At 43.2% G+C, this 27068-nt stretch overlaps 1 protein-coding gene and 1 long non-coding RNA gene across 5 annotated transcripts in view; one reads left to right on the top strand and one right to left on the bottom strand.

The window, feature by feature from the left end:
- Window positions 1-27068, bottom strand: part of LOC308571350 (uncharacterized protein) — a 127677-nt gene that overhangs the window by 46865 nt on the left and 53744 nt on the right. The window contains exon 2 of one of the 3 annotated variants that reach the window (XM_081167001.1): window positions 24988-25046. The exons of the other annotated variants lie outside the window; for them this stretch is intronic. Within the exon in view, the coding sequence (XP_081023127.1) occupies window positions 24988-25046 (59 nt within the window). The remainder of the gene's footprint in view (window positions 1-24987; window positions 25047-27068) is intronic. 3 annotated transcript variants of the gene reach the window in all.
- Window positions 1-27068, top strand: part of LOC308571358 — an 80711-nt gene that overhangs the window by 47533 nt on the left and 6110 nt on the right. The window contains exon 3 of one of the 2 annotated variants that reach the window (XR_014001312.1): window positions 19847-19911. The exons of the other annotated variant lie outside the window; for it this stretch is intronic. This is a non-coding gene — a long non-coding RNA (uncharacterized lncRNA). The remainder of the gene's footprint in view (window positions 1-19846; window positions 19912-27068) is intronic. 2 annotated transcript variants of the gene reach the window in all.

The raw sequence follows: 27068 nt of genomic DNA, 5'->3' as shown, positions 1-27068 counted from the left end.
CAAAGGTGAGATCCACCTGCTTGACTCCACCCACTTTTGTCTCTGGTCCTGCCCACCTGCAGGACCTTCAGAAGACTGCATATAAGGGAATGTGGCCCTGCAGCTTAAAAAAAACGGTCTCCAACCCTTCTATGGGAAGTCTTGGGAGTATCCATTACAAGGGATATTTCCCTGTGAGGGAAGTACTGGAGTCTTATGGTGGTTTGTTGTAGTCATAGTAAAATCTGTTTGTTTTTAAATTTACAGGTGGGTCATGGTGAAGCTGGAGCAGGCATACCCCCCCCCAAGATGAATAACACTATTCTTTACAGCAGCATCAGAGGCTCCCCCCCAGCAAAAAGTATACAAAACAAGTCCCTTGAATATTTTGTTGCGGCTAGCTACAAAATTCAGACCCCCACCTGCTTTCCTGGCTGCATTCAAATTGCTAGCTGGTTCCCTCCAGCTCCACCCCAATAGGAATGCTGTGTGCAGTAACTAGTAGACCCCAGCCATCAAAAACTATTAATACTCATTTAATCAAGCACTTTTTACCTTTCAGTGCCCATTAGGAAATGCTCTTTGGCAGGCCTCTTTTCACAAACATAACACTACGCCCATAAAAAATATAATGCATCAAAATTAGTCAGCAACACAGTTAGTAGGTTTAAAAAGCAACAACCCTTAATGATTTGACAGCCTGCTAAAATGAGTAATCATGGGGGGGGGGGAGAGAAATACGCCCTCTGTATTTGCATAATATTAAGGGATCAGGCAGACTACCATGTATCAAAGGTGAGCTCTCTGTTTCAATAGGCATTTGGAATCTGACTGCTTTTCGTAAAAGGGCTGGTGCTGTGCTGGTTTCATTGCAATTATTTGTATGTTTTAAACATATACATACATATACATTTATACATATACACATATATATATTCATATATAATCCATTGATGTTTAATTGTATTTTAATGATTGATTTGTCTATGTCTGTAGACATTCTTAAAGGTAAAGGAAAAGGACCCCTTTCTCAAACCCTTGTCCCTAGATTCTCATAAAGCACAGGCCTAGCCAATAGAGCTACCCAGTGTTAGCCCTATTGAATTACGTGGGACTTACTCTCAAATACGTGGGTTAGAATCCACGTAGCTATTTGTGTTCATATGTTTAATTGTCCTAATTCCTCCAATCAATTTTGAATTTAGGACATGTAGGATAAGGAAATTCATTTATTTGCCAACTATCTTGTAGTACTTTCCCCCCCTCCATGTCATGTGTACAATCCTGAGGCTTTCCTTCAAATACTTTAATTCTGGAACCTTGCCTGAGCAACAGGTATGATTGTAGTTGCTGCTTCGCATTGTAATTCCTATTATATGTTGAAATATGACATGATATTTTTGTTTTTATTACGTATTGTCTGGTTTTCATATATTGTGATTTTATGTTGCAAACTGCCCTGAGATCTATGGGCAGTATGCAAATTTTTTAAATGATGATGTTCATGAAGAAGATCATTCCCACGATGAAGAGCACTTTACAAATAAAAAGGTTTGTGGTGCTGAGAGAGAACTGAAAAATGGACTGCCCTCGCAAAGCCCTACTGGTTCTCACTGGTATTTCCAGGCCCCCCACTGAGAGGCAGATGTGGCAGGAGCAGCAAAGAAAGTCAAGACACTGTCTTCATAGCTGTCAACTTTTCCCTTTTCTTGCGAGGAATCCTATTCGGAATAAGGGGATTTCCCTTAAAAAAAGGGAAACGTTGACAGCTATGACTATTTTGGGATCGAAATGGCCACAACTTTTTATTGATTACAGATGAAAGTAGGCTTTTGCACAGGAACAGGGTATGTACCCTGAATCCAGTTGCTGGCTGATACTCTATCAGGGTTGATCCTGGAGTTAAGGACACTCCCCCCAAGACACAGATCTATAGGGCGATCCTGCCAGGCTGCCACTTGTGGGGTTCTGTGGTCCATTGGCTCCCATCTGGGCTTTCAGACAGAAGCCAGCCCCTGGAGCCCTTTACTGGGGTATCCTGAATTTGATCCTGGCTTGTGGTGGGGGGTGGGGCATCCACCCCCAAGCTTAGACTAAGTATCCTGACAGATGGGCTCCTCTTGCAAAGTCCTGCGGGTTCTCACTGGTATTTATGATCACTAGGCACAGCAATAGGACAGCAATTTTCACATGCACAGCTCCTAAACCTGGTCTCCTATACTTTGCTTGTACATACTGTACATACAGGTTCTCATTTATCTCTGCTGAATTTCAGCTTGTTGGGTTTTACTCACTAACCTGTCAGGATAATTTTGAGTGTTGGTTCTACTATGGTACTAGCTATCTATTTGGGTCATCTGAAAATTTGTCCAAGTCACTTATAGAAAGCTTGAACCACACAGGGACTAGGGCAAAGTCCTACATCACAATTCCCACACTTTTCTTAGGCAGTAATCAGTTTTAGGGAGATTACAATTTCTCTGGGATTTTGCTATTCTCATCCTTGTTGTTATCAGAGAATTATTGGCTTATTAATATGGATAAAAACAAGCATTGCACATTGTATGCCTATCATGTAATATATGAGGCTTGATGCATGTGCTACTATATATACAGTATGTGTACAATGTGCAATACAGTACTTGTTTGTATTAATAAGCCATGGAAAACTAAAGATGTGTAAAGTAATAGAGGGGAGAAATTGGAAATCGGGTGATTTCTAGAGGGGAAGTCTAGAAAGGATGAATAAGTAAGTAATTTGGATGTTAAATTGTTAAATTATTGAAAATTGAAAATAAAATATGAAAAAATATTAATAAGCCAATATTTTAATCCTTTGTTTATATAGGTTTAAGCACTTTCTCTTTTACCTTATTTCTGCTGGTCCAGAAGTGTCTTAACTATTCAAATGCTATAGTCTGTATAATGAAGAGCCAATTTGCTGAGCACTGCCAGGCGGTTTTTCTTTGTTTGTTAATAATGAGTTACCATTTTAAAAGAAGACATGAGCCATATCCTATCTATCTATTTATCTGCAAATGCTTTTCAGCATTCTGTAGTCCCAGTTCAATTGGTTACACATAAACAAGGCTTCCGTGTGACACTAATTGAACAAGAACATGAGTGGGGTGGCACATCAGCTTGCATGGAAGAACATGGGCTGGGAATTTGGGATGCACACCAGAATGCATATGCTGTCCACAGGAATACAGCATGGAGAGACAGTAGCCTTACCAGTTGGCTGTGCAGTTACATGCCCACCCCCCTTGTGCCCCCAGCAAGTGCCATGTGCACAGAAGACTGGTGTGGATCCCCTTAGCCGGATCAGAGCATATTTCTGTGATTGATTTGGTGATGCTTCCAGTGATACAGGTTTTTTTTTTTTTGAGTTTTATGTTAAAAGGTCAACAAAGCATAATCGTTTCTGAAGAGAACTGTATCACTTCATGTCTCAAACACTAATTAAAGAACTCCACTCGACGTTCATGTGAAGGCCCACATCAAGCAGTTAACGCAACTTGTTACTGCAAGATTTGTTCTGACATATCCCTTGCAGCAGAGTAAGATGGGAAGAAGGCATTTCTTTAGAGACTGCCAATAGGCAGCCAATAAGAAGCGAAGGGGCTTTTGCTTAATGAGATTAAAGATTTTTGCTGACATCCTAATTGAATCATCTTGAAATACAAATGTCTTCACCCAGAAAAGTAAGAACTCAGAACTAGTTCCACTCCTCCTTCACCAAATGCTTCCAGGCCATATATCTCAACCATCCATAAACTCAAAATGATGTGTGCTAGGAGATTACCGTATTTTTCGCTCTATAAGACGCACCAGACCACAAGATGCACCTAGTTTTTGGAGGAGGAAAACAAGAAGAAAAATATTCTGAATCTCAGAAGCCAGAACAGCAAGAGGGATCGCTGCGCAGTGAAAGCAGCAATCCCTCTTGCTGTTCTGGCTTCTGGGATAGCTGCGCAGCCTGCATTCGCTCCATAAGACGCACACACATTTCCCCTTACTTTTTAGGAGGGCAAAAGTGAGTCTTATAGAGCAAAAAATATGGTAGCTTATGCACTCTTCCCTGCTAATTTTTAGCACCATCAGACAAGCCAAGAAAAAAACAACAACTTAAGAATTAACTTGTTTAAAGCATAAAGTAAAGCCATCATTTTAGCTCCCCAAAACAGTAACAGATGTGTATAAAACACAGGTTGTGAAAAAGATGGCAAGGGCTTCTCAAAGGGCATATCAAAAGTTCCTCACTGAGATCAGTAGCAACATATAATGTCACTTACACTGAAACGCGCTTTAATTTGCATGAGGACTTTAAAAAAAGCAGACAAACATCTGTGAAAATGTGGAGAAGTAAACTCAATATTGGGAAAATGAGACTCAGAGACATCAGAATGGACAGATTTGCTCACTCCTAGTAGTCATGTGCATGCACCAAAGTCAAGATCTATCTGGGCTGAATCCTGAAGCACGACAGCTTTCATGCATATGCTGAAGTTTTGGGAGCAGGGGCTAAGGAGTGAAATAAATGTTTTAAGCACTAGCACATTTTTTACAAGGCACCCCCCCAAGCCTCTCCAAAACACAAATAAGGGACAATTAAAGGGCAAATCTTTACCAGGAACCAAGACTAACCCATTGGAAAGAAGATATTCTTACTTTGGTTGCTTCCAGGTGATGTGTTTATTCAGCATTCATTCTGATTGGTTTGAGGGGAGGTAAATTTCCAGTGCATTTCCCCCTATCACTTTTCTTACTAAAAAGAAAAAAGTCAAATTTGGGGGCTGGGGTTTTTGTAGTGCAAGAGCTCCAAATCAATTTAAATGGCAGAACCTGAATTTTCCAGTATGTGCGTGAATCCCATGTGATAGCCTAGAAGTGCCCTGTATCTTAAAGGGACGTGTTTTGGTCAATGGCCTCACATTCAGAATCTACAGTGGTGCCTCGCAAGATGAAAATAATCCGTTCCGCGAGTCTCTTCGCCTAGCGGTTTTTCCGTCTTGCGAAGCAACCCTATTAGCGGCTTAGCGGATTAGCGGCTATTAAAGGCTTAGCGGTTTAGCGGCTAAAAGGCTATTAGCGGCTTAGAAAAAGGGGGGGGGGGGAGCAAAAAAAAAACCAGAACACTCGCAAGACGTTTTCGTCTTGCGAAGCAAGCCCATAGGGAAATTCGTCTTGCGAAGCAGCTCAAAAACGGAAAACCCTTTCGTCTAGCGGGTTTTCCGTCTTGCGAGGCATTCGTCTTGCGGGGCACCACTGTATTTTAAACATTTGGGTAGCTTAGGGGCAACATATTTTGCCAGTGGTAATGTAGCGTACAGCATCCAGCAATTTTGGAAGTTGCATTCTAGGACAATTGGCATGAAGATTGCAGAAGATTTTATCTTTGGGAAGCTGGTAAGTTAAATCCATCTCCAGCAGGAAGAGAGAATCGTTTCTCCCCAAAAGCGGAGATTATTGTTAGCCATTCCAGAATGCTAACTGTTAAAGCATTCACTCTCAGAGATACTCTAATGAAGACTGAAGGTTTATATAGGCTTGGTTGGTCCCCATGGTAACAGCCTTTCTACTGGGTTACCATAGGAATGGTAAAAGCCTCTATAAACCTCCATTAATAGAGCATATACTCTCTCCAAGCCGACTCCTAGAGAACACACCTTAAATATTCAATAATTAAGGGAAATGGGTTCTGCTTGTCGTGAAAGCTTCCAACAGTTTCAATAGCTAGATATTAGTTTACATTAGAAATTGAAGCCATGTAGAATTTCACAAGTCACATTAGGGGTGAGTAGTATTAAGAAGGAAACAATCTATAGCTAAATGTGTAGCTGACCATACTCAGCCACAGGTCAAGGGCAATGTTCAACTTCTCTGAAAATAGTTCAAATGCTTTGGTTATCAGTCTCTATAGATCCTCCCCAAGCCCAGTTAAATTAAAGTTTTGGTGAACAAAGGTTCTCCTATAGTAAATAAGTTTCATTAAAATAACCCCGGCTAAATAAAAAGGACCACCAGCTAATTAGTCACTTCAGTTTTGCAAACATTTCAAAAGAGCTTTTGTTTTTCTAGAGCCATAAATTCTATCCCTTTAAATCTGCTGTGCTTGTAACAGAGCTAGTACTTGAAAATGTGCCAATTATCTTAGATAACTCAATGAGATTTCCATTTTGTTAACCTCAACGACTGAAACACCCAAGGCATTTCCTACAATAAGAACAACCAGTGCAGGTTTCAATACAGTTTTGGCAATGCTCTGGCAACTGTATCTATGGCAGCAGTCCATAAAACCACCAGTGATGGAACATTCGATTATACCAACTACTTTTCCAAACAAGATTGCATTATTTTTTGTCTTGTTCACATAAATAGGTGAACTGGCAAAATGGTTCCTGGATTGTACAGCTTCAAACAGTTGAATGCTTCCCAAGAGGAAAATAAATCTTTGCACACCCAAACTTAGTAGAAGGCAAGGTTTGAATTCTTTACCCAGACATCTGGGGTTGTCCGTACAGAGTACTTTTTATAGAAATTTATTCAACCTTGCTGTTTCTCCTACTTTCAGTCTGGAATGGCACAGCCCAGGCACAAATTTACCAGTTGACTTGTACTCGTGTTATGGAATAAGCTACCCTCTGCAATACAGCAGGCCTCGAGGGTGGTGTGATCCTGTCACTTACTGAAAACCTACTTCTCTCCCCAGGTGTTTTCCTGATCACTGTTGCCAGTTTGTAATGACTCCAATTCTGTTATGTTCCAGTGCTGGTTGTTTTTTTTTTTTTTAATGAATGGTAATTTCCACAAACAAACAGTTTTTTAATGGCTGAATTTAATTTTCATAAATCAAACTGAGTAATTCTTCATATATTCAAATTCAGTTTTGGCATCTTTAGCCAAAAGTGTCTAAGAGGCTAAGAGTCTTGGAGGAAGAGTCTTCTTCTTTGGCGATCACTCATAGCCGAGTAAGATTGTTTTCCATAAACACCGTTTCAACAATGAGTCCGTAAGTGACTGTGGAGGCCAGTTCTGGATCCACACATCATTCTATAGTGGGGACATTGGTTTCCAGGTGGGAGTTGACCACGGTGTGGATTTGCCAAGCATGCCCTCCTCTTAGCAAGTTTCTCCCTTGCGTCCTGAGTTCAAGTGTCTTCAAAGCCCATGACACCTTTGGTAAAGGCTGTTCTCCAATTGCAGCACTTGCAGGCAAGTGTTTCCCAATTGTTGGTATTTATACTACTTTTTTTTAGATTTGTCTTTAAACCGCTTTTGTTGACCGCCAGCATTACGCTTTCCATTTCTAAGTTTGGAATAGAGTAGTTGCTTCAACACTGGTGATCTTTGCTTCTTCCAGTACACTGGTATTAGACGATATAGGTGGCTCTGGAAGAATGGTCAACAACCTGGCTTTTGCTAAGGAGGTGTCACTGAATGGATTGGCCAAAGGGGGAGGAGAGAACCATTTGGGAATCAGGGTTCAGCTTCCCTCCTCCTTTCACTGGTTGAAGATGAGCATAAATGAGAATTACGCAGCCAGTTTTCTCCTGTGGAAAAACACAGAGGCCAGATTTGCTCTCTGCATGAATTCAAAGCTGTTGAATTGTCTAGAGTAAGATTAGTTGGGATGCTATTTCTGTGAGCCTTTTCACCTTATGCTGAACCTGCTTATACATGTACTGTGGTACCTCGGTTTAAGAATAGTCCGGTTTAAGAACGATTCGGTTTACAAACTCCGCAAAACTGGAAGTAGTGTCATGGTTTGAGAAATTTACCTTGGTCTAAGAACGGAATCCAAATGGTGGAAGGGCACCAGTGGCGGGAGGCCTCATAAGGGAAAGTGCGCCTCGGTTTAAGAACGATTTTGGTTTAAGAATGGACTTCCGGAACGGATTAAGTTCGTAAACCGAGGTACCACTGTAAATAATAAATTAATATTTTATCATAGAAATGTCATATGTTTCCCGTAGATTTCATTCCAAGGAAACCAAACCTTAGGAATGCACTTGAAACCTCTTGCTGCTGGGAGGGTGGTGTGTGTGAGAGAGTATTTATACGCTGCCTCCCAAGAGAACCCCCCACCCCATATCAACATTTAGAAAAAGGTCCTTCATACCACCCTTATGAGGAGCCCTTGGGATCCCTTATGGTCACATGACTTTGGATTGCTTGTTGCTCATTTATGTGCTTAAATAAAAGTTGAGTTGAGGCTTGAAGTCTACGAGTCCTTTCCTAATGGGAATCTATCTGATGTGTTGCATGGTTGTGCTGCTGACAGAATTTTCAGCATTCAACCCTTTCCCCATTAGATGTGTGCACAATCTTTGGCCATGGCTTAGCCTCTCTGAGCTCTGCCACCTGCGCTCTCTTGTCTGCACCCCTGATGGAAGGAATGGGTCACCCTAACAAAATAAATAAATAAATGCACAGGATTCTGTTGAGCGGTTTTGGTCCTTTTGGGAAGCAAGCAAATAATTCAAGACATGGAGTAGTGCCTTTTATTTTCTGGGAGCAGCGAAGAAAGAACATTTGATCTAAGAAGATCTCGTAGCAGCTCAGCAACAGAAGTTGTTTGTCTCTTCTCTGGGACCAACACAGCCAAAACATCCCAACACTGCTAAATATAACCATACTCATTTTAAGTTTTTAGATTACTGGCAGAAAATGAACACTTCATAAAAGATTAGCACATTTTAACATCTGGCACCCTGTATTTTTATATTCTGAAAGTTTCACATGTTTTGGCATACCAGGAAAAAAACAGCACGGCACCAAAAATGCTCAGTTTTCATTGGGTTCTTATTTTTCCTCAGATATGCCATACAGCAATGTATTAACATATAAAATACAATGAAATTTAGGCTTTTATTAAAACCAAGACTCCCATGGACTAAAAGCAAAACCAAACCTCCCTTTATCTTTTTAGTTGCCCTTCTCTAAACCTTTTCCAACTCTACAACATCCTTTTTGAGGCAGAGTGACCATAACTGTACACAGAATTCTGTATGTGGTCACATCATAAATTTGTACAACAGCATTATGATATTGACAATTTTTTCCCCCTTTCCTAATGTTTTCGAGCATGGATTTTGCCTTTTTGATAGCTGCTGCACACTGTGCTCTCATCCTTTTCAGGAAAACACAGATATCCCTCTGCTCACATAGCACTGCACCACCCAGTCGCCTGCTGGTCAAACTATAAATAAAGTTGTGTTGAAGGACTAAAAATGTAGGTAGGTCCGCCTTCTTAACAGAGAGGTCCCTGATTTTGGCCAAATCAATTAAATTATTTGCCAGTTGCCAATGAATGTCTTCTCCAGTCAGGATTCACAGGAAGACCCTGGACATTGGGGAATGGGTGTTTCCAGGGGTTCCCAAGGAGCTATGAAGCCATGCAACAGTGGGTTTCAACACAGCTGGCTTTTAACATTACAGGATAGATTTGATACCGAACAGAGCAGAAAGATGAGCACATTCTCAGCCAAGTAATCTTAACATCAGTAGTAGTAGTTACAGCAGAGTAGGTGTCAAGAGCCATCAGCCATCTCTTGATTAGACCAATGGGATAAGCCAATGGGGCCTCCTGTGAGGGGAGAAGGACAAACTGGCCTCTCTTGGATTGACCAATTTATACTATTTTTATCGTCCCACAGTCTGGACTATAACCAAATTCTGACCTTTACCAGAGAACAGCTATTTACATCCCATCTCTCCCCACCCCCACATCCCAAAATGTACCTTCCACGTGATCAGGCTGAATGCACCTGAATTGTGGAAAACAGCCATTTTTATTAAGATTGTGTACAAAGTATTCAAGCACATCCCAAGATGTCCCCCCACCCCTTACTTTCATTCAAAACATTGTGTCCCTGTTAGTCCCATCAAACCACAAAACTTATGTCTAATCATGTCAAGACTTCAAATTCAGATGTCAGGTTCCACGTTTGTGTTGCATTCACTGATGACCTATAGGGACTTTATATCAAACTTATTTCCACCTGCTACACCAAAGTAGATACTATCTGGCTAAAATTAAATCAATTCTTGAGATTCCTTCGATTTCCTAGCCATCTGAAACCAGGGTGGGAGGGGATTTTTTTTTTAAATCTCTAAGTCAGCTTTTTGGCAGATATTGGAGCACTATATAGAGAAAATCGTTTGGTGGAAACCTGGTGAAGAACAACAGCTTTTGTGTTGCTAAATACCACAATGGAAACTGGCACCAATTTGTATCCAAGTATTTGGATGCCATGCTCTAGTCTGTGCCTCATTTACTATTGAATAAGCAGGTTACTAACTGCTGTAACCATGGTTCCAGTAGTAGATAGGTAGCCGTGTTGGTCTGCCATAGTCAAAATAAAAAAATTCCTTCCAGTAGCACCTTAAAGACCAACTAAGTTAGTTCTTGGTATGAGCTTTCGTGTGCATGCACACTTCTTCAGATACGATGGTATCTGAAGAAGTGTGCATGCACACGAAAGCTCATACCAAGAACTAACTTAGTTGGTCTTTAAGGTGCTACTGGAAGGAATTTTTTTATGCTGTAACCATGTAAGACATAAAATGGTCACTCAGGAACGGACTGACAGGGCTGCCTGTCGGGGAGTAAAACAAAAAGGATTTCTGCTCTGTTTGTGGGGCTGCTGCTAAAAACATATATGCAAGATTCTGAAGAATAGCCGTGGTTATTTGGTGTTCCAGACTGATTTTGCAAATCTAGTTCTGTTATGAGCTCCTATTTGATGCTATTTTTCCCTCATGTTTTGCCCTGAAACTTCCACAGCCAATTAAGCTGGCTTCTTCCGTTGCCTTCTGCATGGTGGAATAAAATTGGTCCTACCAATTCAGTGTCTTTGTAGGTCACCGTTGTGAGCAGATGAGTTGCAGCAGATGAAGCAGGAATGAAGCAAAGGTACTGGAATATTTGCTTCGAGTTTGATCAATTCTAGCACAGGAAATGTTTGCGCTTTTACCTTGTGATTATCTGGCAGGCTCTGTTAAAGATGGGACCTTTAGTTACAGACCCTCCTAGTGTCCTTATTTTCCAGGGACGTCCCTGATTTAGAGAAACCGTCCCGGTTTATGATTTGATCCTGGAATGTCCCACTTTTCCTTAGGATGTCCCTATTTTCATTGGAGAAATATTGGAGGGGATGGAGTTAACTGACCCTCGAGCCGTCTGAAAGCAATCCTGTATAGGGAAGTATTTTTTTTTATGTTTAATGTTTTAATATATGTTGGAAGCTGCCCAGAGTGGCTGGGTCAACCCTGTCAGATGGGTAGGGTATAAATAGTAAAATTATCATTATGGAATGGGAAGTCTCTCTTTTCATCAGAGCAATGTTGGAGGGTATGTGGTTATAATAAAATAATAAAATAATATGTTTTTCTGTATTAAGACCCACACTTCATTAACAAATATATATATATGTATATGTATATATGTATACACACACACACACACACACACACACACACACACACACACACACTATAATATACAATAATAAAAGAGGACAAAAATGTCATTTTATAATGGAACAAGTTAATCTCACATACATTTCATGCTATTAACATTCTAAAAATATTAATTTGTGAAGTTGTTCACACCAATATCTGAAAAACCCACTTCTCTTTTTACATATGCTGTGAATTGACTCCATTTATTTAATTCTTCTGGATAATTAATTCCATTCTTCATCACTGTTGACAATTTAATCAAGCTTCGTTGTTCCCATTTTTTTTATTACAACCCCTAAATATGTTACCGTCTCTTTTGCTGGTATATCCTGCAACCCACCTTTAAGAACCAAACTCTTGCAGTTTTGCCAGGTGGACTTTTCTCTTATTTTGATACCTGCAACCTTCCCATGCCATCCATAATTCTTCAGCTACTTCTCCTTGTGCTGAGGCAGCCTGTGTCCAGATAGGTTTTCCCACTGGCTGCCTATTATTTGAAAATACTTGGCTGGAGGCAAGTATTCCCTGAATACAAAAGGCCCTTAGCTAGGTGGCATCCTACCTTTCAAATTGTACTCTGGTGTAATTTCATTAATGTCATCGAGCCTTTCAGGTATCTGGATGTGTATTCACACATCTGCCTCTCACTATGACCTCAACAGCAATAATAATAATAATAATAATAATAATAATAATAATAATAATAATAATAATTTATTTATACCCCGCCCATCTGGCTGGTCTTCCCCAGCCACTCTAGGCAGCTTCCAACCAATTATTAAAATACAGCAATACATCAAACATTAAAAGTTTCCCTAAACAGGGCTGCTTTCAGATGTCTTATAAAAGTTTGGTAGTTGTTGTTCTCTTTGACATCTGGTGGGAGGGCATTCCACAGGGTGGGTGCCACTACCTAGAAGGCCCTCTGCCTGGTTCCCTGTAGTTTGATATATGGTAAGTAGCTACCTAGGATAGGACTTTTAGACTGCAATGTCCAGAATTTGGAGCAGACTCCAAAAAGAGTTGCTTGATTTTCGGCAGGCCTTGAAGGTGATTTTATTTATGTGGGCCTTCTGCAGAACTTTGGTTTTCTGAATTCTGCTACTGTTTCATAGCCATGTTTTTTGGCAAATAAATCAATTCTTGTTCCTTAGGGACTATTCATGCTTAACATGGTAGTAAAAAAGCTAATGTTCCATAGCCTTTGTCCCATGAAGACAGAGTAATGTCATTGGGGCTCCAGAAACTGGAACCTTGTGAGATCACATTACTCCTTCCCACCCAATCATAGAGGGAGGGACCATGTTGACTTGATGTGAAGGACCAATGCCATTTCCCCTCCCTGCCCTCTGGCCTACAAATGTGGTAGCAAAGAAGCGAAACCGCATGGGTCCTTCCTGTACCTTACATCTGGTTAAGGGTATTGCTTTGCATTTTGTGTTGAAAAGCCTCTAACAGCTTGCAAACAATGCATTTCAGAGCACACACACTCCCTTGCACCTAGGCAAACCTGTATTTCACATATGCAACTCATCCTTATTTTATCCAACAGCTGCCTTAAAATTAGATATTTGTCAGCTGTGAAGTTGCTCCCTAATATGGTACAATACAGTCGATCTTTACGCACGTTAATATGTTATTTGCATAAAAACATTCCATAGAATTAAATATTTTCCGATGTATCTAATAACGGTAACCTGCATTTCTAGGGAAAGCTTTTCACAGATGGATGCCAGCATGCTGTCAAAAATTTGTTGTTGGTTATTCAGTAAATAAATATGTGATTATTTATTTCTGCAAGTGCAGTGGTAGCTTCCTGATATATGCTTCAATTTGACCTCTCATAAATTGCTGCCCCAAAATCTTCAGTTTCAGAAGACTCTCGACAGTTTGGCGAACAAGCACTTAGATATTACCCCCCTCTTAAAAATCATTACAGAACACACCCCCTGCAGATTTTGCTATAATTGAGGTGGAACTACGCACATGTGCTGGCACTGGCACATGACACTTGAAAGTGTCTTATTCCAAAACAAAACATCAGTTCAGCCACGATGCTACGGCATCTCAGAGGTGACAGCTCTCCCAGTTGTATTTTGGGGCACACAAACTGAAATATACTCTGAGTCTAGAGTGGATTTCATGCTCTTTATTTAGCTCATTGTGGTGAGGAGGAATGAATGTCCCCTCAAGTATCTGCTTTATATACATTATTTACACAATGGGCTGCACGTGATTGGCTAATTCCGGAATTCTCCTGTAGGCCAATCAGGTTGTGGATTCACTTGAATCTGGAGCCGGATTGGGTGGCTCCTGCAGACCAATCATACTGCTGCATTGTTCTAAGACCAATCAGACTGCTGAATTCTGAATCCTATTGTTCTAGGACCAATCAGACTGCTGCATTTTGGATCCTATTGTTCTAGGACCAATCAGACTGCTGCATTTTGGATCCTATTGTTCTAGGACCAATCAGACTGCTGCATTTTGGATCCTATTCAACTCAGTACATAACACAAACCTTTTCCATTTATGCATATACTGGCAATTACTGGCATGGGGATGCACAGGAGAGGGGAGAGAATTGCAGCAGTTTGTGAAGACTACATGTACAAACTTGACTCACTGTGGTGACTGAGTGAATAAGATTAGCACCCATTGTTGTGCTTCTTTCTTCTCATGTTTGAATACACATCTGTTGTAAGTGTAACTCAGTGAATGAGAACATGTGTTTGTTTGCAAAGGTTTCAGGTTCAAACCTAGCCATCTCATTTATTTTTTTAAAGGTTCAAGAAGATGTAGAAGGGCTAGAAAAGACCTCTGCCTGAGCTCCCAAAGAGTCAGAGTAGATATTACAGGGCTGAATGGGTCAGGGCTTTTTTCAGCTGGAACTTACCAGAACTCAGTGCCGGCACCTTTCAGCTGGGCTCCATTGTCTTTATAAGAGAACAAGGGAGGCGTTGATGATGTGTTCCAGCACTTCTTTTTCTAGAAAAATAGCACTGGTGTGGATACATTGGATGGCCTGCTATAAGGCAGTTTACTATGCGCTCATCCACACTTCCGCTTGCCCAGAAAGCACGGGTGCAAGTGGTTTTCTCCTTGCCCTTCTCCTTTCCCAGGGAAAACTCATTTTTTTTTTAGCTCTGAATTGGAACAAACTGAATTCAAATACTAGAAAATAGTCCCACTTTGACTGACAGTGACAGTATCGCTGTCGACACTCTTTCCCCCCTCTTGTTGGCATCCGTCTGTCTCGAGGGGTGAAGCCAAACCGCTGGAGAATCGCAGGGCCTTGCAGAGGCCAGTAACTTGTAACTCCTGCCTCCCACATGGCTTTTGCTGCATCAGCAACACCGAAGGGACCTTTCCAGAGTAGAAGCCTGGGCAGAATGAATGGAGGTCCTGGGCCGATATAGAAGCAATGCGGCCGCGAGCAGCTGCTAGCATGAAAGCAAAACATGATGGGAATGTTGGGACTGTTCCGTGGGAACAAAGGGACAGTCTATTCACCGTGCTGAGCACCGGATTTAGCTCAGAGTGTAATGTGAGCTGTACAGGAAGTACAGGAGGTGGAGTTTGTCTCTCTGCTGTTGGAGTTTGAAGAGAGCAGACGTGTTTCTCTGTAACGCTGCAAAGACAGAAATAAAGGCATGTAAATACATTTCTGTCTCTCTCTTTCCCCTGCCTGGGGGCAGGGAAGAGTGGTGTGTTCTTCTCACGTTTGAGGAGGATCGCCGATCGTGACCTAGCCTGGATCCTGCTCGGGAATGCAGACAGGGAGGTCAACAGGAGATCAAGCCGGGTGCCTGGAGAGTGGCCAGTTTCTCCTGATTGAGGCAAGATTTCCTGACAGCCCAGATGACAAGACTTGGCCTTGCTGATGTGGTCCAAAGGAAAGCAGAGCAATACGTTTGGCACCAGTTTGGCTGCAGGAGTTGCTGGAAGGAGGCCGTCTTAGGGACTAGCGGAGCAGCGTGTGTGGCAGGTGCCTGGGGGGTGCATGCGCGGAGGGGACACAGAGAAGGGGCTTGGAGGACAAGCGCAGGGTCATGGAATTGTAGAGATGGAAGGGAGCACGAGGGTCATCTAGTCCAACCCCCTGCAAGGCAGGAATCTTTTGCCCAACCTGGGGCTCAGATCTAGGACCCTGAGATTAGAAGTCTCATGCACTGAGCTATGGGATCATATGGGGAGAGGTGGTCCTTAAGGTATTAAGGTCCTCAGTCATGTAAGGCTTTATAGGCTAGCACCAGTACTTTGAATTGGGTCCTAAAACTAATTGGCAGCCAGTGCCATGTGGCCAGGATCGGCGCTATATGCCCAACTTGTCTTGGCCAACTGAGCAACTCGGCTGTTGATGTTTCCAAACTGTCTTCAGAGGCAGCCCCACATATAACCTACTGTAGTTATCTAACCTAGAGTATAGGCCACAGAAGTTAGGAAATCCCTGTTCAGATGGGGTGCCACTGGACCACCAGCTGAAGTTGATGGAAGTCACTCTGCTCCACTGAGGACACCTGTATTTCTCAAAGAGAGCTTTATGGTGACTTCCCGTCATAGTCTTACTGCCCTCTTCCAACTTTGCCCTGCCCCCTTTCCTCTGAACTACGGGGTGCTGTTAAGGACTAAGTACTGCTAATGTCTCAAAACTCAAACTCAAAGTTAACAGGATTCAACAGAATTTTCCCCAAAACAATTGCCCTCTCCTCTCCTCATTTGGCCCCCATGCCCTCCCCAGTTCTGCTGTGGTGTGGGGAGAAACCCACAACATATTTAGGGGGCTTATGAGGAGAAGAGAAGGAGCAGAGGTTCTGCCACGCAGCCAGAACTACTTCATTGGATACCACCCCATCTAAGTATTTGCGTATACTGAGAACTGAATACAACAGAGAACAAAAAGCAGTCATTGTCAACATGCTCTTCTTTCTTGGAAGCTTTCAGAAGTAATTAGCTGGCCACCCACAAGAATGTTGCTACTGTTGTCTGCCTGCGGAAATGATGCACCAGAATTACCTTTTGTGAGAAGATTGATTTGTGCTATCTTTTTATAGCCACTGACAGCAAAGGCATACAATTTAAGAAACCCGTAACTGGCTGCAACGGGCAGCTGGTGGGCTCCATTGGGCTTGGTGGGGCAAAAGCAAGCCTGCCCCGTACGCAAGCCGAACAAATTTTGGCAAGCTACCTTAAGGAAAGACACAACACAAGATGGATTAGTGTTCTGACTGATTCTGTGATGCAATGGCCTAGCCAGTTAATCTTTAATATTTGAGTTTTTTTGAGCAGTTTAGGGTAATTTATGGTGAAGCCACAGAATCTACTTCAAAAACAAAACCAAGCCTTCTCGAAGCAGTTGAGTATTCAGTCTGTTGACAGGCAGAATTTAGAATAAAAAGGTTACACACAGTTTGGCTGTGCTTTCTTTGGGCTCTCTCTTGTGCTTCTGCCAAATAGCTCGCTAGGATCAGATTTGATTAAAATGGCAATGCTCTCTGCTACTTGAATGTAATTAGAACCATTCATTACAGCATTAGCTGACAGTTTGGCAACCTGTAAAATTTTCTGAATATGGAGAGTATTCCATGGAAACGGTTCAAGGGATGAAATCAAGAAAAGTGGCCTTCTTGAACTATGTTTAACGGATTACCCTCCATATTCAGGAAGGTTCACAGGTTATTAGGACAACTACAAGGCCTGCTGAACAGACTGCCTGCACTGCACAGTTCATGGAAAAACAGGATGGAATTGGACTGGGGAGATTTTATTTTTTTTAAGTAGTATTTACAACTCGTACCACTTTATGAGGTGGCTGTACATTATGACGTTTGGGGCGGGGGTCAGCCATATCCCCCCCCATCAAATCTCCTTGAGAGTGATGGTGTGTCATCAAGCCCCATCAACATGGGACATTGCTGTGTTCCTTTCAATGCATGTGGTGGTAGAAGCCACATTAGCTTGCCACTCGCCCATGCATCTGGATGTACCTTTGTAAACTCAGAAGAGTGGCGCCTCTTAGGTAAATGCTGGCACAGTTCAAGGAATCTGGCCTTGTGTGGGTTCCATTGATCCAATTTGTACATTTCCCCCAGGCAGTGTGGACTGGGAGAGTCCATTATGGAATCCCAGTGCACTGGAATCTGCTTCCACCCCCAGGAGAGAAATGTCAACACGTGCCCATTAACTTGTATGGATCAAGGAAAAGGGGTTGGACCCTCTAGGAAGAAATAAAATCCCCCTTCTGCCTCAAAGTTCTGGAGTGGGAGGGTCAACGTGCCATTCCTTATTTTAGCCTCTTCTCTTTTTGTCATCTAGTTGCACAGAAGAGGGGCAAAGACTTTGCAAAGAAATACCCTCCAAATAACAAGTTGGAAGGAGGTGGGGGAGATATTTTTTTAAAAAAAATGCAGCTCAAGAATCTGAGCTAGTTTTTAATACAGTCATACCTTGGGTTAAATATGCTTCAGGTTGAGCGTTTTCAGGTTACGCTCTGCAGCGACCCGGAAGTAACAGAATGTGTTACTTCCGGGTTTCGCCGCTCGCGCATGTGCAGGCGCTCAAAATGACATCACACGCATGCGCGGAAGCGGCGAAACGCGGCCCATGCACGTGCAGACACGCAGTCACGTGTTACGTTCTACTCAGGATGCGAGTGGGGCTCTGGAATGGATCCCGTTCGCATCCAGAGGTATCACTGTAGTTATAATTTTACCAAGGTACAGGCAGGCACCTGCAGCTATTTCGGATAGGTTTTTTCTTATTACACACCTAGGTAGCCATCATATCGTAGTTATGACTAAATGACTCTTGGGGTCCCATCCAGCCCTATGATTTCACAGCTGTAGAAAAAGAGACTGCTAAAGGGATTCTGACTAATTGGACAAGTTGAGTCCAAGAGATGACTCTCGGCTGGGAGGACAGGCCTTTGCATCGCTAAAAAGATGTCCCAAAAGAGCTAATGGCTGGAGATCCCTCTGGAAGGGAGCATATATCGCTTCTCCCCTCCCCTGGCTAGAGGTGGTGCCTATGGTGCGAAAGAGAACTGTAGACTGGCAAGGTTGGAACGGGATCTGAAAGGGACAGGGGCCTGACTCTGCCTTCTGTGAAAATCCAGGACTAAGCAAAACCTTGTACTGCAGAAACCCCCATTAGCCTCCAGTGATCTTTGTTTCAAGAAACCCAGGTACATGCTGGAACCTCCTGAAACCTCTCACCACTCATTTCGGGGAGAATGTAAGAATAAAATACCATGGTAAAGGTAAAGGTACCCCTGACCATCATGGTCCAGTCGTGGCTGGATCTGGGGTTGCGGCGCTCATCTCACTTTATTGGCCAAGGGAGCCAGTGTACAGCTTCCGGGTCATTTGGCCAGCAGGACTAAGCCGCTTCTGGCGAACCAGAGCAGCGCACGGAAACGCCGTTTACCTTCCCGCCGGAGCAGTACCTATTTATTTACTTGCACTTTGATGTGCTTTTGAACTTCTAGGTGGGCAGGAGCAGGGACCGAGCAACGGGAGCTCACCCCATCATGGGGATTCGAACCGCTGACCTTCTGATTGGCCAGACCTAGGCTCTGTGGTTTAACCCACAGCACCACCCACGTCCCTTAAAAAATACCATGGTACAGTTCAACAATGCTAGCAGAGGAAGCAGAAGGAAATTTGTTTGGAAATCTTTTTCAACCTAGTTTCTGCCGCATTGTGGGGCAAGGCTTCCTGTTTTGCTTTAAATTTTATGGATAAACCCCGCAACTTCTAGGCACAAGCGAATGTGTTAAAATAAGGAAGGCAATAAAGCATCCCATTTCTTGAAACTATATCTCTGTTGTGCAATATTGTATGGTTGAGTACATTTTTCTTATTTGCTGTGATTTTCTCATGCCTCCTCAGCCTCTGCACTGTTGCCCAGGAACTGTTAAAACAGAGCAAATAATGCTATTCTCAAAGGGGTTTGACCCACATGAAACCACAACGCAACTATGCCTCTTGATTTCATTGTAGCTATTCATGCAATTATGGTAAGCAAGATTTAGCACAAAGTATTCGAAATCACAGGATAGTATTCAGAGAAAACATGGAGCCTCTTTAGCTGCGTTCCCCTCTCATTGTGCCCTTGATGGGAAGGGAGGGCAGAAGATTAGATTAATGAGCTAAGTATTGTGCAGAGTTCTGTGATTTGCTTTTCATGGTGGTGGGGTTTGGATGCTGGAAAAAGGCTAGATGGCTGATGTGTATTCATGTGCGGTGAGAGGGCTTGTGTACTGCAAGGCCCTCGGAGGTGGAGGGAGTGCCTTGCTGTACAATCCTGTCCACGTGGCCTGGATCAGCAGGGCAAAGAACCATTTAGTTTTCCCTTCCCCACAAACACACCCCGAAGCACATCTTTTAACTTTTCTCCGCAGGAGTAAACAGACAGCTCTTCTCTTATATGGGAGGACCAAGGAAGGTGCATCATGGACCTGATGAGGTGAGGGCTAAACCTATCCCTAAGGTTCCCAGCCATGGAGAAGGGAGTTTGCCTCTAACTGCACAGCCCTGTCTTCAGTCTGTTGGTTATGCAGAGTGTGATAGGATTTTGAAAGTGTGGGACAGGATGTCAAGAACTGGCATTTATATTTGAACATATGCATAAGGTAAAGATAAAGGTACCCCTGACCGTTAGGTCCAGTTGTGGACGACTCTGGGTTGCATGCTCATCTTGCTCTATAGGCCGAGGGAGCCAGCGTTTGTCCGCAGACAGCTTCTGGGTCATGTGGCCAGCATGACTAAGCCACTTCTGGCGAACCAGAGCAGCGCACGGAAACGCCGTTTATCTTCCCACCGGAGCAGTACCTATTTATCTACTTGCACTTTGATGTGCTTTCGAACTGCTAAGTTGGCAGGAGCAGGGACTGAACAACGGGAGCTCACCCCGTCGTGGGGATTCGAACTGCCGACCTTCCGATCGGCAAGCCCTAGGCTCTGTGGTTTAGACCACAGTGCCACCCGCGTCCCTGAACATATGGGTAGTGGGCTACTAAACTTGCATGAATAGCTGAGGATTGCCCCCCTCCCTCCTCAAAAAGATTAAGGATTGCATCCCTTGCATTATGTAGCATTTATGGGAAAAGCTGAGAACTTGATGGTAATGTTGGCTTTCCCACCTTGCAATATATGGCATGAGTTTTTAATTTTTTAAAAAAACCTCTTATTGTTTTGTTTCTACCTTTTCCAAACCGACAAGAAATTCAGCACAACCTTCATATGGTGAGTTTTCTTTGGACGAGAGATGCGTGGAGTTGTGTGGGCTTCATTATAATAATCTGTTCAGTTACAAATCTGCTGATTGGACTGGTACCCTGAAGTATAAAAACCAAGCATGTTGTTTTTATATACCACATTCGCAGCAAGATGGGTTTTGCTGACCCCACCTGACCCTTGCAGTACTAATGGGCTTCTAGTGCTCTGCAATGCAAAATTTTCTGCTCCCACAAAAGCTCTCTTGGCTCTGGAAAAGAGCACTGAGTTCAGATCCCACCATCCTTTCTGCAGGTGAGCGCGACCTTATTCATTCCAGACAGAAATATTCCTTATTTATATTATAATAAGGACACTTTTTGAATACTGGGGCGGGGCAGCCCAGGATGTCCACACACACTGCCCAGGCCACTTTGAAGAAGAAGAGTTTGGATTTGATATCCCACTTTATCACTACCCGAAGGAGTCTCAAAGCGGCTAACATTCTCCTTTCCCTTCCTCCCCCACAACAAACACTCTGTGAGGTGAGTGGGGCTGAGAGACTTCAGAGAAGTGTGACTGGCCCAAGGTCACCCAGCAGCTGCAGGTGGAGGAGCGGGGAAGTGAACCCGGTTCACCAGATTATGAGTCCACCATTCTTAACCACTACACCACACTGGTGTTGCTAATGCAGCAAAAACAACACGGGAGTCAGCAGTTATAAGTTACCGGTCTCTGCAGCCGCAGCAGGGGCTGTGATTCTCCAGTGGTTTGACTTCAGCCCCAGAGGCGTCCTCCATTGCCTCTCGAGACAGACAGATGCCAACAACAGGTAAGAGGCAAGGCGGAGTGAAAGAAACATTTTGGTGTTCTTTTAACTGGCTCCTATAGCTCATGGCAGCCTCTTTAAGCGATTTCTTCCTGGCACAGGCAGTTGGTTACGCAGCTTCGATCAGAAGCGCCTGTGTCCCACATTCTTCTTGCTCCAGTTGCCACCATTGCCCAAGTCTCCCTGGCTTCCTAAGGTTATCTACATCAACCCTTTGTCTCCTGCTGTCTCAGCACAACAGAAACGCAGGGCCCAAGCTCATGCTGAGAAGGGGAGGACCCTTTTCTCTGCCTCTTTAGTGAGTGTCTCTCCATCTGTATGGGTGCTTGATATAGGCTTATTCCAAGCAAAACCATTACCTTGTGATTGCAGAGATTAGTGTTGTGAAAAATAACTGAATCTGTGCAAGGCATTTGAACCCAAAAGACCATTTGGTGTAGGAAGGTCCACAAGTAAGTTAGATCAGTTGATTTATATTCATAACAAAGCCCTTTTCACCCTCATGTTACCCTTACCAGATGGGTGACTTAAATAACTGCAGTAAAGGTAATTCAATAGCCTCACTTGGCAGCTCACTATGACCCTCCCTGCTTATGGAATTATACAGATTTTTTGTGGTTTTTTAAGGTTACATTTCCCGTGTTAGGTCTTCATTTAACAGCTTCTTTATTATCTTTTTATTTTTTGGTTGACTAATGAGACTAATTTGCATCTAGTCTGGCATCATTTTCTTTTTCAGATGCAAAATGACTGACCCTCTTTATTACAGCATAACCCCAGTGCTTATCTGTAATTTCTGCTTATCTGAATTTAAACTGAATACTTTAATAAATTTAACCCTGGATTTGCTGGGCAGTAGCTGGGCTTTGGCCACCTCACGAGAAGAGAAGACTCCCTAGAAAAGACCCTGATGTTGGGAAAGATGGAGGGCACAAGGAGAAGGGGACAACAGAGGACGAGATGGTTGGACAGTGTTCTCGAAGATACCAGCATGAGTTTGACTAAACTGCGGAAGGCAGTGAAAGACAGAAGTGCCTGGCGTGCTCTGGTCCATGGGGGTCATGAAGAGTCGGACACGACTAAACAACTAAACAACAACAACAACAGCTGGACTTGTGATGAAGAACCCAAGCCCAGATATCAAGGGAGCACTTTCTAACACCCTAAGATCAGTGTCCTGGAAGCTGGAGCCTGAAGTACAATGAGCAGAATATCCAGGTGATCGCCTGGGCGATGGGCCATTAGGTGAAACAAAGGAAAGTGGATCTGTGCGAGATTGCAGATGTGTGGAGCCCCTTCCCTCAACTGGCTGGTAGCCAGAAAAAGACAGTGATGCGACTTAGAAGTAAAGCAGCAAGGTGGAGAAAGAAACGGCAATGCTTAATTTCTGCTTGAATCCAAGGTTGCAGCTATGTGGGAAGAAAGGACTTCTTGGTGTGTTAATGCCGTGAACACCTCCATCCTAGGCTCAGGTTGTATATGTGTGTAAATAAACCATATATCACAAAGTCACCCCACTGTGTCTCATTCCCGAAAGCACAAGGTAAAGGTAAAGGGACCCCTGACCATTAGGTCCAGTCGTGACCGACTCTGGGGTGACTAAGCCACTTCTGACGAACCAGAGCAGCACATGGAAACACCGTTTACCTTCCTGCTGGAGTGGTACCTATTTATCTACTTGCACTTTGATGTGCTTTCGAACTGCTAGGTTGGCAGGAGCTGGGACGGAGCAACCGGAGTTCACCCCGTTGCGGGGATTCGAACCGCCGACCTTCTGATCGGCAAGTCCTAGGCTCTGTGGTTTAACCCACAGCGCCACCCGCATCCCTCCCGAAAGCACAATCCCTGGGTAAATGCCTGGAACCTCTGCAATCTTGCACCATTCAGAGATTTGGGTGGCATGTACCAATATGCAGTATTTTCATGTGTAAAACCAACAATAGATAGTTTAAATTAGAATATTAAGAGAAAACCTTACTGGAAGTCAGAAGAACAAGGGTGCCCACAAGCTTGGGAGAGGGCAAGGGGGACAATTGCAGCATTGGGGGAGCCACTATCTCAAGATTCCCAGCTTTCTTTCTTTTCTTTTTTAAAAAAGCCCATAGCACTTGTAGAATCTGAGATAGGAGACAAAATGTCCAGGTACTATTCACATTTGTTTTGTGAGAAACTAGCCTGCTCTCACCTTTCCATGTTTTCAATCAATGAATGAAGTCATAGCCATGATTAACACTATGGAAAACAGTTCCAGCCAAATGTTAGACAAAGAAAAGGCTAGAGTGAAAACACCCATTTTCTAAGTTCTAGAGAAGGACATTCCTGATTTGTTTTTAAGCTTTTTCTGCTGGTCTTCTCTGATGGAAAAGTGATTGCGGCCCTGTAGAAAACAAATCAGGTATCCGGGATTTTTGTGTAGCTATATCTTGTCTATCCAGAAGCAAAAGGTAGCCTCAAAGAGAGGGCTTCATAATCTTTCCAACTCACATTTTAAGGTTTTAAGAAGAGTCTGATGGGCCAGATGCCCCCGTCTCCCCTCCTGCAGTTTCCAGCAATTACTGCCTCTGACCATTTCATACATGTTTTATGCATTTGAAAAACATTTTAAAAATTACTTTGTCAATGCTGATGCAGATAAAACTCACACCCATACTGTAGGGAGTGGGGCTATGGTTGAGAAAGTGTGGGCCAAGTTAGCCCTGCAAAATAACCAAGTGTTTTGTTATAAGAAAATAACTGCTCCTTTTCCCTTATGGGGTACCCAAGAGCCCATACAGAGTCCTTTTGTAGGTTCTCTGTTGGTAGGAGAAAATCAGAGACCAACCAGAGACTATTGAGAAGCAAAGCAGCTAGTAAGCCTGATCTTTATTAACTGTTGCAACAGGGTCCTCACTCACCACATGCGCACGGCCTTATATAGACTTTTTGAAATTGCCACCCTGCAGCCCAAGACCACCCCCCAATTCATCATACATACATCACAGAAGGGGTAGTCTACAGCAGAATTCTGTCTGGCAGGAAACCTGTTGATGGGTTTACCTGGAGAGTCTGGCTATTATTTTGTGATGATAAATACTTAATTCTTGAGTCCAGGTCACAGGCTCACCCTATTCATATCTTAAATGTGCCTCTAAGGCAGGTTTTCCCATTTCCATCCAAACTGCAGAGGAATATTTGAGGTCAATTTGGGAGAGACAAAATGGTTTCAGAACTTTTCTTCCTGTACTGTTTCAGACATGTGGTTTATATATTTATGTATGTGTTTGCCTGGTACATTTATTAATTTATTTTCTACGTTGGACCTTATAATTCTCATAACGGTTTTTATACACAGTGATGGCTGGTGCCTGCCAAACCTGGCACGGCCAAAGAGGTCACGGAGACTTGACCAAGTTGTTTTGACTTTCTCCTCATCCTCCTCCCTTGTAAAGTTACTGTGAACAATTAAGCATTGCACTTTGACAAATACTTAGCATCTAACTGATTTGAAAACTCTCTTACTTTGGTTCAAATGGGTCCCTGCTGTCACAGTTGCTTCTCCTTCCCTTCTTATCTTCCTCCTTTGCAAAGGAACAGTAGACACTTAAACACTGCAGTCTTAGAAATACTTAACCCCAGAGTGCCTTACCTTGGTTCAGAATGTGCCCTTGCTGTCACAATTTCTATTATGGGATCATTGCACAACAGGGCTGGGCCACCCAGGAGACAAGGTGGCAGGATCCACAGGGGCAGAAGATGTAGAACTTTATTCCACCACCACCCCACCCTGTTCCTGATTTAGATATTCACTCACCCCTTTTTCCCTAGTGGGGAGAGGGAATGCCATTCTGTAGTTTTCCTCAGGTGCCAACATGTATTGGGTTGGCCCTGTGGCACACATTACTTAAAAATAGAATTTGGCTGAATTCGATGGGGATTGCTGCCTAATAAGCATGAAGCCTGAATTAGTTGGCCTTAAAGTTGCCACATGGGACTGCTGACAAGGGTCACCATATAGATTTCCAGAGAAAATTATTCCCTCTCCCAGCTTATTCGCTTCTAGAATATGGAATGAGATGCAGGTAACTCGCTTGTTTTGTTGTTTTACTTCTGTGATCACAGCTTTGTGTTGTGGGGAAGGGGAAATAAAAAAATAAATTTACTCCCCCACCTGTACAAAGCTTCGATCATGGGCTTACCTGGCTTTTGCAAGGAGGTACGAGGGCTCTGGCAGTAGGGCGTGTCATTTAGGAGGTGATAATTAAATTCTGCAATTCTTTTCAGTGAGGGGGTCCTAAAAATACGTTTTTGGGTGCTATTATTTTTGTGATTGGACAACATTTAGCTTGAAAAAACAAGAATTTTAATTTTACCTTCTGAAAATGTTAGGTAATGCTAAATAATAATAAGAAACAACAATAACAACAACAACAACATAATAGTATAACTGCAAGGACTTGGCAATCATTTTTAACTATTTCTATGCAACTCTACACACATTTTACTTACCAAGCGAAACTAAATTATTTCGATTTAACCAAAATATCTTTTCAATTCCTGTCATGTTACGACTTTTCAGCACCACTCATTTTTGAAAGTTGAAAATGGAAGAAGTCAACATGCCCTACTCTGGCAGAGTCCTAGAGCCCTCGTCTCTCCTTCCCAAAGTGGGGCAAGTGCTTGCTAGGTTTTGGGAAGGCGATGGGAGGACTGTGGGCCCCTGGCAGAGCCCCCACACCACCTCCCCCAAGCCCAGTAAGCAGCTCTCCACCTTGCAGGGGAGCCAGTTCTGGGAGTTCCCGGCTTTACACGTTTTTGCATATATGTGTGGACCTGTGTATAGGTGTGGAAATGCATCAGGAAGACAAAAAACGTATGGAGGAGCGAGTGATCTGACACGGTTACCCTTCCTGCCTCTGTTCCTTCCCCCTCCCTCGCTCTTGTTAAGTTTTTTGATGATGTGATAACAGTCTTTAATGTCCTGCTGAAGCCCCCCCATCCAGCTGCCTTATTCAGTTGTGGAGGATAATGCTGGGCACCTTCTTTGATGCTGGACATTGTTTTGAGAAAGTGAGGCATTGGGAGGGGGTGGCTGGTGGATGATCTACACGTAGCCAGTCTTGGAAGCCACACAGGTTGTCTACAGAATTGGACGGTTTGGGCAGAGTTTCTTTTAAGCTTGTCCATGGACTGATGGGCCGCAGGGCTCTGCAAACTGAGGCTATCTGGGGAGTCATTTTTGCCGCTTCTTGAGGGCTTCCAAGTGGCAGATTGAAGGGCTTGCTTGGTATGTATACATTGCTTGCCGATTTAGAATAAAATATTTAATCTTCTCACACACTTGTGTATTTTGTATTGCTTCTGAATCTCAGTTTAAAAGGACCGTCTTGCCTTTGGCAAGACAACCCCTGCCACTGAACCCTTGCGAAAAATGCAAGTTACCTGTATATTAAATGGAATAGGATCTGAGGGAACAGGGTTAAAAACACCACTTGGTTCTATGAAACATGATGTGTGGTTTGGGCATGTCCCCTCTTTCTCAGCTTAAGCCGCTTCACAGTGTTCTTGTGAGAATAACATGGAGAAAAGAAGACCCATGAATG

Source organism: Podarcis bocagei (genome assembly GCF_964188305.1).
Source record: "Podarcis bocagei genome assembly, chromosome: 13".
Classification (NCBI taxonomy): Eukaryota; Metazoa; Chordata; class Lepidosauria; order Squamata; family Lacertidae; genus Podarcis; species Podarcis bocagei.
Note: the sequence above shows the minus strand (reverse complement) of the source record. Positions and strands in the feature narration are given on the sequence as shown.